Source organism: Quercus robur, chromosome 2, assembly GCF_932294415.1.
Source record: "Quercus robur chromosome 2, dhQueRobu3.1, whole genome shotgun sequence".
Lineage (NCBI taxonomy): Eukaryota > Viridiplantae > Streptophyta > Magnoliopsida > Fagales > Fagaceae > Quercus > Quercus robur.
In genome coordinates this window covers 46,715,690-46,728,310 of record NC_065535.1, presented here as the reverse complement: position 1 = coordinate 46,728,310, position 12,621 = coordinate 46,715,690, and the positions used below count along the sequence as shown (strand labels likewise).

General features: G+C 37.7%; 1 protein-coding gene across 1 annotated transcript in view; it reads right to left on the bottom strand.

Annotated features, from left to right (window-relative positions):
* The window catches only part of LOC126713793 (protein TRANSPARENT TESTA 9), a 58,279-nt gene that overhangs the window by 38,387 nt on the left and 7,271 nt on the right, over positions 1 to 12,621 (bottom strand). Inside the window, exons 11-12 of the mRNA XM_050413659.1 lie at positions 3,351 to 3,439; positions 3,205 to 3,275 (exon numbers count right to left, since the gene is read on the bottom strand). Coding sequence (XP_050269616.1) covers positions 3,205 to 3,275; positions 3,351 to 3,439 — 160 coding nt within the window. The remainder of the gene's footprint in view (positions 1 to 3,204; positions 3,276 to 3,350; positions 3,440 to 12,621) is intronic.

The following is a 12,621-nucleotide window of genomic DNA, read 5'->3' as shown; positions in this document are numbered from 1 at the left end:
AAAATGAATATATCTAATTAAAAAAAATTTTCAAACATTCCTAATTCTTTATATGAACTCGCAACCAACTAGGAAACTGATTTTTTTTTTTTTTTTTTTGGCGTAAGTTAAAAAGGTAGTATAATAACAAACAAAACCAAACACTATTTGAATTACTGCTACATAGCACTACCTAAAATCTTTTAACCTGTTTCATTTTGAAAACAATTTCAACAACAGGAATTCCTATTCATCTAACAATGATTAAAAGTTGGAAACACGTAAGGTAAGAATGCATCAAGTCCAATCTAGATTATAGGAAAACATACATTACAAATTTATGTTTCCAGTCTAGATAATCAGAAACAAATTTACTTTTGCAAATTATAACTGAAATTTACACTGTTACATAATGGGAATTACTTCTCATCAGTAGAGACACACATCTAGAGTCTATTATCTAGAGAAAAAAAAAAAAGGGGGAATGTAAAGGGAATATAATCCAGGGGGTCCTCTCTGTAATTTCGGGAGACTTCAAACTTCCTTAAAAAGTTTTTCCATTTTAAAAGTCCCAAGTTCCAAATCTGCAGCAAACTTCAATGCTTACATATCAGTATTTGAAAAAGTTGATTGAAGTGCCCTAATTTTCCCAAGTACTAAAGCAGGATAAAATCAGTCCTCGTAATTCATATATGATCCCTTAAAGATAAACCCTATTTGGCTAGTGGGTTTAAATTTTCATCTCTTTTTATGGTCTTTTGTCATCCATTCAGTGTAATACATTAGCATAAATCATGGCGTCCAAATATGAGGTGCCTCCCAATTATGAGGCAGGTTACTCTTAGTATGGAAACAAAGAGACCCTCAGAAATCTAGACTAATCTTACTGTTAGTACAGACTTGGCAGCTTCAACTCCTCAGAAAACCTCATAGGGAATTTGAAGCATATGGGAGTATTTCTGTATTCCAGTTAAGAGAAATGAAATTGTAGTATTTCATCTTCAGGTGCTGAGCCAGTAGCCTCCATGAGGGTTAAGTGAACAACTCCTTAGTGATGCTTCATACTACATTCACCCCCTCAATGTCCTTTGTCAGTACCTTCCAGCTGCTTGCTTACTTGACCTTTTAGTACATTCCAGCAAGAGGTAACCTCCTTAAATTTTGCATCTAAAGTGCTGTAGTTCAGTGCTTGTGACAGGTCAGATGCCTCTTATATATCATATGCCCATTTGTGGTGAAATGCCCCTTTGTTGGGAGATGCTACAAGACCTTCAGATAATGAAAGTCAAATGCTGGCCAAAATTGGCCATTAACCCCAATTTCCCAACTATGAAGTTAGTAGGCACTATTTTGAAACTATATTTTTTACTAACATTTCGAGTTTCTAAAACTCGATTTAGGAGTTATAAATCGAGTCTCAAAGACTAGATTTAAGTGTTCTGATCACATCTGATTTGGCGAATTTTCCACATGGTGTCCACTTGGAAATCGAGTCTCTAAGACTTCATTTATAAGCCAAAAAAAATTTTAGTCTAAGTCTGTACACGCCATTCCCCAAAATACCCAAAAAAAATTTAAGAAATCACCACCAACCATTCCTTCTCTCACCCACCATTCCATCTCTCCCAAAACCCACCGGTGCCACCCACAGACTAGCGCCACCCACTAGCGGCGCCACCCACCAGCGACGCCACCTCCTCCTTCCTCTCGTCTCTCTCACAAAATCCATTGGGATCTAGATGTTGAGCGGCGGCTTGGGTTTTTGTTGGCTGCTCTGATCTTATTAGTGACTGTTTTGATCTTGCCACCGCTAGATTTGCTAGGTTGTTGGATTTTTAGATTAGATTCTTTGTTCTTGGGTTTTCTTTTCAGGTTTTTGATCTGGTTTTGTGGGTATTTTTGCCTTTCTAATATGCATTTTTGGGTTGTTGGTGGTTGTTTTTTGGGTGGTTGGTAGTTGTTTTTTTGGAAGTTGGTGGTGGTTTTTTGAATCTTTGGTGGTGGCTGGTGGTGGTTTTGATGGTTGTCTTTTGACTGGTTGGTGGTGATTTCTTAAATTTTTTTTTCGGTATTTCTGGGAATGACGCGTACAGACTTAGACTTAAATTTTTTTTGGCTTATAAATCAAGTCTTAAAGACTCAATTTCCAAGTGAACGCCATGTGAAAAATACGCCAAATCAGATGTAATCGGAACACTGAAATCGAGTCTTTGAGACTCAATTTATAACCCCTAAATCGAGTTTTAGAAACTCAAGATGTTAGTAAAAAATATAGTTTCAAAACAGTACCTACTAATTATATTGCTTGTTTGGCAAACAGGGTTAATTCCCAATTTTGGCCTCAAATGCTTCTGGCATACAATGTGTTATGCTTCTTTATCTTTCCTCTCTTGTAACCTTTCAGCTATTGCTCTTTTTATTATTTTTGGTTGTTCTTTCAACTTCATTTAGTTGAAGACAGTCAAAATTTCATGTTAAAGGAGCAAAGCTTTAGTTGTAGTGCTGTTGTGATAAAAGTGACAACATCAGTTCATCAGTCTTGATTACAGGGGCTGACTTAGCAACCCATTCTGCTGTTTGTCAGATAATTACAGCACTAATGCCACACAAAGTCAATAAATGGATTGGTCTTTACAGGCATTCTTCATGGTACTCTCTTTTTAGGGAGCTCACTAATAAAGCTTTGAATGGGATAAAGCATACATCTCCAAAAAAAAAGGTATTAACAAGGTTTGCATATTCCCCAGTTGTCCAAAAATAAAAAGAATTTTTTTTTATCCTATAAATCTCTAAACTCTTTTGGCTTCTTTCATCTTTTCACATCCCCCCCCTGGGGGGGCCCTTTTTTTCTCCCTTTCTTCTGTCTGTTTCTTCAAGTAGCAAGTCATCACCCTTCCCCCCCCCCCCCCCCCAAACAGTATCCTCACAAAGTTATTCATAGAACACCACATCACGAGTGTTCATGAAAGTACTTGAATATTAGTAACAAAGGTTATGGTATGTGTAGGGTCCAAGTGAGAAACAGAATTCAAGCAGTATCTCAAATTCAAATTTAGAGCTTTGCAGCATACAAACACAAAATAATATCTAATTCACAAAGATAAAGGTATAACACAATCTTCTTATGAAATAAAACAAATTCCAAAAATTAAAGGATTTAATTTCACGACAACAATATACTAATGAGAGTTTTTTCTATTTCAATTTTTTATAGAACTTAGATACCAGTAAGAGTTTCTTATGCTGTTTGCGCTGAGGAAGAATTCCAAGAGCATCTAGCATTGATTCATCCAATTCTACAGGAGGAAATACTCAGTAAGTAAACAGAAATAGAAGCAGTGGTGAAGTAAGCCAAATGTCAGCAAGATAACCTTTTGTTTGCAGCAAGGTGGCCAGCACACCTAAAGAACCCAATACCAGTACATCATCCCCACTTGTCAGGAAAGAAAGTAAAGCCTCCCTACACATATCACCACTATCATAATGAAAAGAATACAAAATAAAATGCAAAATGAGATGAGGGTCTCTAAAAAACTTACCAATGATAGAAACAAGAAAGCAAGTAGACTGAAAATAATAATTCTAGTCATAACTGAGAGAAATGTAAATAAGTCGTAGTAAGGTAGAGGCAAAGCTAAGAGAAGCCAACATTGCCCATGCCCCATCTTTTTTAATCAATAGGTAAGTTACACAAGCACAAAGTGGGTCTTAAACCCATGACCTCACCCAAGGCTATGAATGACCCGAGCTTTGCTGAGTAACAAATGTTTAAGCTTGACTTGACAACAAAAGTAAATTGTTCGAGCTTGAACTAAGCCTACAATAATTTTCAAGCTCGAGCTCATCAAAAACTCTAAAAACTTGAGCTTGGCTTGGCTTGGCTCAGCTTGATTCATTAGTCAAGCCAAGCTCAAACTCAATATCAAGCTTAAACTCAAGCTCAATGTCAAGCTTTTGAGCTTGAGATCCAACAAAAGAACATTATCAAGCCTATTTGGGTTGGGCAAGTGATTCCAACTCCCAATTAATTAAAGTCTACGTACTATATGGGATTATTTGTCACGCTCATATCAAGCTTATTACCTAGCCCAAAAATGAGCCCAGACTCTACTTGTTTTTTTTATCAAGCCCTAATGTTCACAAGCCTGTTCATGAACATTTTTTTTCTTGGGCTCAGCTTGTTTATTAAACAAGCCTAAAATAATGCTCAAGCTTTGTTTGTTTATAAACAAACAAACATAAACAAACTTTTTATTAAGTCAAGCCCGAGTTTTTTATGATCGGCTTAGTTCATTTATAGCCCTTCACCCTCCACCTTGTTCTTACAAAGCGAGGAGGTGGCATTGCTTTACATGAAAAGAAATATATTTTTTTGAAAAGTAATAAAGATTTATTGATATAAAAAAAGAGACACCCAAGTACATAGGGAGTATACAGAGGTGTACAGATCAAATAAAAAAATTACATAAATCAAGTAAATCCAAAATTGAAGAAAAGGGTTGGTTTCTCCACACTGACAACCAGTCCAAAAAGGGAATAATTTGAAATCAAGCATAGAATGCTCACTATCTTCAAAGCACCTACTATTTCTTTCATTTCAAAGACACCATATCAAACAATGAAGAACAATGATCCATATATATCCATTACGATGGTGCCCAAATCGACCTTGCCAAAAAGCAAGAAGCTCAACAACAGACTTTGGCATAACCCAACATACTCCAAATAAACCAAAAACCATAGCCCACAGATCCATAGCAACCAGACAATAAAGGAAGAGATGGTCAACAGTTTCATTATTACACTTACACATACAACACCAATCCAAAATACATACCTTTCTTTTCTTTAAATTGTCAATTGTCAGACATTTCCCAAGGCAACAGTTCATACAAAGAAAGCCACTATAAAAGGAATTTTCTGCTTCCAAATGCTCTTCCAGGGGGAAAATTGATCATTATGGCTAGCTAGAAGATAGTAATTAGCACTAACCATAAAACCCTTACTCTTATTAGGTAGCCAGCACCTCTTATCCCCCCAATCACTGTATAGGAGTGCCATAAATGGTATCCATAAAACTCCAAAAGGCTTCCAATTCCCGATTATGCACGTCCCTAAAGAAATGTATATCCCAATGAAGAACTCCATTGGTGTAACACATTAGATCAGCCACACTTGCCTTCTTGTTTCGACAAATCCTAAATAATTCAGGATAGCATTCAGCAAGAATAGTCATTCCACACCACCAGTTTAGCCAGAACTGCACTTTTGACCCATCTCCAATTTCATACAAGATAAACCGAGACAAAGAGGACCACCCCCATCTAATATTTTTCCACAAACTAACTCCATAGGGACCAGAGATTGAGCTAGAACACCAACCACACCATTCACAACCATTCTTCACCTCTATCACTTGACACCATAAGGCATCCCTTTCTTGCCCAAATCTCCACAACCACTTCCCTAACAAAGCCACATTAAAGTCTCAAATTCCGAATCCCTAAACCACCTGAAGAAAGTGGAGCACGAATAGTAGCCCATTTAACAAGATGAAATTTGGGTTCATCCCCTGGGCCACCCCATAAAAAGTTCCACTAAAATCTTGCAATTCAATTAGCCACTAAAGCAGGAATAGGAAATAAAGAAAGAAAATAAGTAGGTAAATTTGAGAGTGCTTTTAATTAAAGTGACTCTACCTCCCTTGGATAAATATAATTTTTTCTAATTTCCTTTCCACCTTCTCCATAACTGGGTTCCAAATTGTCTTGTCCTTGAATTTTGCACCATTAAAATCCTTGATGACTTCAAAAAATTCATTTTCCTCAAAAGGTCTCTCTAACCATTCCACTTTCTCCCCTGAAATCCTTGGGAAATCCAACACGTTCAAGAAAGGCCGATGAACTTGCTACTTAAGAGTATAAGTTCATATAGAATTGCGTAATACAGTCGGAGATCATATCTTGGTTGGAAGTCAAAACCCCAACAAACAAAAGATTCTCAATATAGTTATATCTTCTATTGGAGTTGGCCATCCTGTGAAAAAACCTCGTATTGGAGTCCTCCTCCTTTAAGTACAACACTCTAGACTTTTGTCTCCATCTAATCTCTTCTAACAAAGTGGTCTTCTTAAGTTCAAAGCGAATGCTAGCTTTTTCCAATTTTTCCTCATCTATTAGAGGTTGAGTCCCCTCTTGAACATCTAAGGCATTCAATTTACTCCATAGCTACTGTTTCTTGGCTGTGACATTGCCAAAATCTATTTTATTCCACTTTTTTAGATCCAATTTCAAACTTGTCAACTTCTTGGCAAATATGTAACTAGGAGGAGCCCCTTGAAAATGGTAATTCTCCCACCATGACTTTACCTTGTCCAAAAACCTCTCCGCTTTCAGCTACATATTCTAAAAATGAAAGGGGATTCGCCCTCTCTGATGACTCCCACCCTCCAGCAAAATAGGAAAGTGAGCTAATAACACTCTAGGTAGCCTTTTTTGGGAGAAATGTGTGAAATACTCTGCCAAAACAGGAGAGAAGAGAAACCAATCTACTCTAGATGCTAAGGTAGAGTTAGACCATGTGTAAAGGCCTCCTCTAAAGGAGTATCCATTAGACCATGAAGCAAAATAAAGTCCAAAAAGTTATACATGGAATGAGTAAATATTTCCACCTGTAACCTCTCTGATGGAAAACGGATAACATTAAAATCACCTCCCAAACACCATGGCAAATTCCACCAGCTATCTAGGCCTACCAATTCCTCTCACATACATTGACGCTTCCTGTTCAGATTTGGACCATAGATACTTGTGAAAGTCCACTGAAACTGATCAATGTCATTTTCAAACCTGCATGAAACCGAAAAATGCCCCACCGCTTCTACTTTTTCAACCACCCTTCGATCCCACATGAGCAAAATTCCACTAGAAGCACCTTCTGAACCCAGATATAACCAATCTATATAAGAACAACTCCATATACTTCTTACAAGTCTTCTTGTGATCCACTCCAATTTCATCTCCAGCAAACAAACGATATTAGCCCTCCAAGCACATGATAAATTACGTATTTGAAGCCGCTCTTCCTTCTCATTCAAGCCTCTCACATTCTAGGATAAAATCTTTAAATTCATTGAGAAACAATCAAAGCCCTTTCCCTACTATTACCACTGCACCTTGCTGATGTTGAACCATAATTGACACAAGTAAATAGACCCCTCAACTCCCTTATTCCTTTCCTCCCTAGAATCTTCACTATTCTTTGAATTTTTTCCTCAGTTGCCCTCGGCTGTAACTCAGCTTCAACCAACAAAAACTCGATTGCTGGCTTTTCCAAACCATTGAGAGATGTCCCCAAAAAATCATCAAACTCGTTGAATTTACTTTGGAACCACTCTGAGTAATTGTCCTTACCCATTAATATCCCCACACCTAAAGCTGCTGGCCCTTCACAATTATCCCTAACACCCATAGGCCTAGAGAAAGCCAGTGGTTTAACAGTAAAAGGCAACAAACACCCCTCAATAGACTGAAAAGCATCCTCGGAACAGACATCCGAAACCCAATCCTCCACGACATCATCATCCCCTTCAACATGTCCTAATATTATTTCCTTTTCGATGACACCACAGGTACCATCACCAACTTATTCGATTCATCAAAACCATCAACGGCATCTCCTAGTGGCAAAGAGATTTGAATCAAAACTACAACCCTCCTCCTATCTCTTAATTCAAGAACCCACTGCTCAAAATTCCCCCATTTCTTGATGACATTATCTATATGCTCTTGGATGATCCTTTGGATGTCCCCAAAAAAAAAAGTTCCAAATTGACCATTGCCTCACATAAAGATGACCTTCAAAATCTTATTTTTATGTAATAGAAGTTTTATTAAAGGTGAAAAAGGACTCCATGTTCCCGATGATGAATACAAAGTACCTTAAACAATTACAAGCAAACGAACACAAAGTTCCTTAAGAAAATTTTTTGATAACTAATGTCTTTATTAATAAAAAAGCCAAGCAAGTACACGGGAGAGGGTACGTTCTCCATATGATTAGTCACTTTTGCTGGAATAAGAAAAAGAGAAAGGAAATAGGTAGGCAAACTAAATAGGGTACTTTTAGTAAGAGTTACCTTACCCCGTTAGATAAATAAAACCTCTTCCATCTAGCCAATCTCCACTCCATCTTCCCTAGAATTGGATTTCAAATTGTCCTCTCTTTAAAAGTAGCACCCAACAGAAGACCCAAGTATTTCAGAGGAAGTGAAGTTCCCTACAACCCTAAGTCTCCATCACAATATCAACTAAAAATGGGGATAAAGGATCTCCATGACAAACTCCCCTAGAGCTCCCAAAAAAATCAGATCGGGTACCGTTGATCAAAATGGAGAATTTAATAGTTAAAATACAACGCATTATACACCAACTCCATTTCTTTTAAAAATCACACCGCTGAAGCAAATACATAAGGCAGGTCCAATTCACATGATCATACGTTTTCTCCATATCCAACTTTCTCAATACTCTAGACACCCCTGCCTTCAACCTAGTATCAATGCATTCAGATGTAATTATAACAGAATCCAAAATCTGATACCTCTGACAAAAGCATTCTAAGAATCAGAAATAAGACCATGCACCACCCTTCAAAAATTATTAGCCAACACCTTAGAAAAAAACTTGTACATCCCGCCCACTAGACTAATAGGTCAGAAATCCTTCATGTCCACATCATCAGTTTTCTTGGGAATAAAAGCGATAAAAAAGGCATTAAGACTCTTTTCGAACACAGCTTGCACATGAAAAATATGAAATACATTCATAATATATGATTTCAAAATGCTCCAACAAGACAAAGAAAATAAAAAGCCATTGAGAGAAATCATCTGAACTTGGCAACTTATCTGGATCGAAACTATTAATCACCTCAAACACCTCATCCTCATCAAAAGGTCTATCTAACCAAATAGGATCTTCTTCTGAAATTCTAGAAAACTCTACATCATCCAAAACAGGTCTGTGGACCTCATTTTCCAAGAAAAGCTACCTATAAAAATGAGTAATGCACTCCACTATGGTCCCATGATCTAAGGGCAACTCCCCATCCACCATAAGCCTATCAATGGTATTAAATCTTCTATAAGAGTTTGCAACATGGTGAAAGAATTTTGTGTTCCTATCTCCTTTAATACAAAGAACTCTAGATTTCTACCTCCAACAAATTTATTCCAAGAGTGTCATTTTTTCTAACTCTCCTCGAATTCTTTGCTTTTCTTATTTTTCCTCAACAATAAGATCATGACTATCCTTAACAGCCTCCAATTCACTAAGATCCTTCTGCAACTTTTTCCCCCTTTCTTCTACATTGCCAAAAACATCCACATTCCATCTCTTCAAATCAAGTTTCAAAGCCTTTAGTTTGTTTGCTAGAATGTAACTAGGAGTTCCTTGGAATTGATAAGACTCCCACTAGGAACATACCCTTTCCATGAAACCCTCACCCTTTAGCCACATGTTCTCAAATCTAAAGGGCCTCCTACCTCTTTGGAAAGTACCACCCTCTAGAAGAATCAAAAATGATTTGACAGCAACCTAGATATCCTTCGTTGACAAATAGAAACTTATCTTCCCAATCTGCTAACAAAAGAAATATGTCCAACCTGGACCTTGAAACAACCTCTCTAGAATTAGTCCAAGTAAATTCCCCCCATCCAAAGGTAGATCAAATAGAACTTGTTCTGTAATAAAGTCAAAGAACTAAGTCAAAGAACTGATGCATAGCCATATTAAAATAAATAGATCCAGAGAGTTCAGAGGGAAATCACACCACATTAAAATCACCTTACACACCAAGGAACATTCCACCAATGCAACCCAAATAACACCTCTCATAAAAGTCGTCTATCTCTATCAGAATTAAGCCCATAAACTCTAGTAAATGCCCATGTAAAATGATCTATCACATTTTTGAACTTACAAGAAACTGGAAAATGTCCCATTGCTTCCTCCACTTTGTCCACAGCCCTCCTATCCCACATCACTAAAACCCCACCAAAAGCACCCACAGAGCCTAAGTATACCCAATCCACATGCTGACCACTCCACAAACTACAAATGACTCCTCTTGTTATTAACTCAAATTTGGTTTCTTGGAGACAAACAATATCTGCTTTCCAATTCCTGATCAAGTATCTAACCCGTAGCCTTTTTTCCTACTCATTCAACCCTCTAATGTTCAATGAGATAACTCTCAAGTTCATTAATGTATCAAAACAACCTGATCCCTACTAACACTTCCCCTAGCAAAATCATTCTCACCAGTCCAGGAACTCATCAAATTCTCTAATTCCTAGTGACCTTCCTGCCCTGCCTTGACCCTTCTTATTTTTTTTTTATGAGAACCTTCTACAAGCATCACTTAATTTCTCCTAGCCAAGGCTAAAAACAAACCCGTTACTTGCTCTTCAAGACCCTCCGAAGAAGTCCCCACAAATTTTCTGAATGCTTTAATCCTTTTAGTTACCCATTGTGATAACAGATTGCTATCTATATTTTCCTTGCATCCTCTAACCCCCACTTGAGAACTCACAAGATCCACTAGATTTTACACTGCCAAAGGTACCACAGCTAACGGCTCTCCAGTCCATTCCCAAGTCAAAAGCCCCTCATCAGTGTCCAAAATCTCACACTCTGATCCCATATCAACAGAAACAGTATCCAACACATCACCGCACTCATCAGCCCAATTAATAATATGCCCATCACTAGTTATAGAATCCATACCTGGGACAACCTTCTCCCTCCAAAACTGAGTAATCTGACCGAGTCTCAAGAGACAAGTATAGAGAAAGTGGAATTATAATTTGCCTCCCATCACAAAGCTCAAGCACCCAATCTTTAGAATTACCCCAAGTTTTTTCCAGATCTTCAACAAAATCCCTAATAGTAGGATGAAGATTATGTAACCCAACAAAGGAAATAGGCTCTAAAAGCTCTGAACTCACTGGACTTTGCAGTGGAACTACCTAGACAGCCTCTTCTTTAGACCTCATGGTTGTCTCAAGAAGAGATGGGTTGAAAACAACTACCTCTTCCACATTTGCACTAGCGAATGATTGGACTGGCTGCATGCTTGTACTCGCCTAAAGACACACTGGAGGTAGGTCGCCTACAATGGAGGAAACAAAGGAAGTCGACACGCGGCTTATTTGAAGTTGAATCAGAGTGGTACAAGATGTATCAGATGAAACCGAGACACTCAGCTTGGCTGGAACTAAATCAAACTGGGGAGAGGTAATGCCACTTTTAACTAGAGCAAAACGTTGCATTTTGGGCTTATGAAAATGCCCAAAAGCTTGTGGCCCAAATTGACCTCTATGATTTAGGCCTTGGCCCATTGTCTTTAGACAGCACAGATTTATAAGTTTATTCCTCCTTCCCTCCACTGGGCTTAGGAATGGATGAACCCACCTCACTAACCACAGAAAAAAGCATGCCCCACCTCCCCTCATCCCTATGCTCTACATGCAAAGAGATATCCAAAGTCAGCGTATCTTTGATTCCGTTACTCACAATACCATTAATGATAGACGTAACTTCTGCTGCCCCAAATTGAGCCTTCTCATTTCCAAGCTTGCCTTCAAATTCTCCGTTGGAAGTGATAGTGTGATACAATTCGAATTTTGAAAATCTGATATTTTCTCCTTTCCTTTATATACTACACCATCGTTGTCTATCATGGTTCCTCCACCACCACCACAAGTGCTTTGGAAACCCTCTTTTGATTGACTACAATACTCTGTCTAGCCAGGACTATTGTCTTCCTCATATGGAATCCAAAGCCTCTCCCTCCACCACCCATCCTCCCCTCTAGTATTACTATGGATCCCTTATGTTTGCCTTTGGCTAATTCAGGGATCAACAGAAAGGTACCATGGGCATTGGACCCTAGCTAGAGAATAAGAACTCTATCACCCTCCCTAAAAGTTCTCACAAACTGACCCAAAGATTGCTTAGATATCAATTCCTCAAAATGAAACAAAACTCTCTTAGCACTCTCCTTCCCTATACAAATTGAGCATAAAGAATTCCGACCTCTTTCATAAATACATAACAAGTAAACTCAAAAGTTTTGATTCAATGAAAATAGACATAGAACCCCTATAACGAATAGAACAGGAGAACAATGAAAAAAAAAAACCAGAATATATGGCTTATTCGAGGTAGCTAGGCCTCATGAACAAAAACTTTTTAATTTCCTTCTTATTTCCATTCCTCGTTACATGTACTATCTTTGCACATAATTTCAGCCATTAAGTACCTTAATCAATTACAAGCAAATAAAATTGAAAAACTTGCAGTGTTGAAATTCAAAAATGGAAGTTCAATGTATAAAACCCCATGACCGAGACCAATCAAACAAAGTGTGGAGAGGATGACCTTCAAAATCATAAATGCAAGTAAAGAAAAATCTCAGTATACTAGATTGAAAAACTAGACGCAATATTTGGCAGGCAAGCATAATGTTCATTCTTTTTAGGTAACCAGAATTACTATGAAATTGGTCTATTACAATATTCAGAGGAAATCTTGTTGAATAATAGTGTCCGCCAGAAACAATCCTAACAAACATTGTATC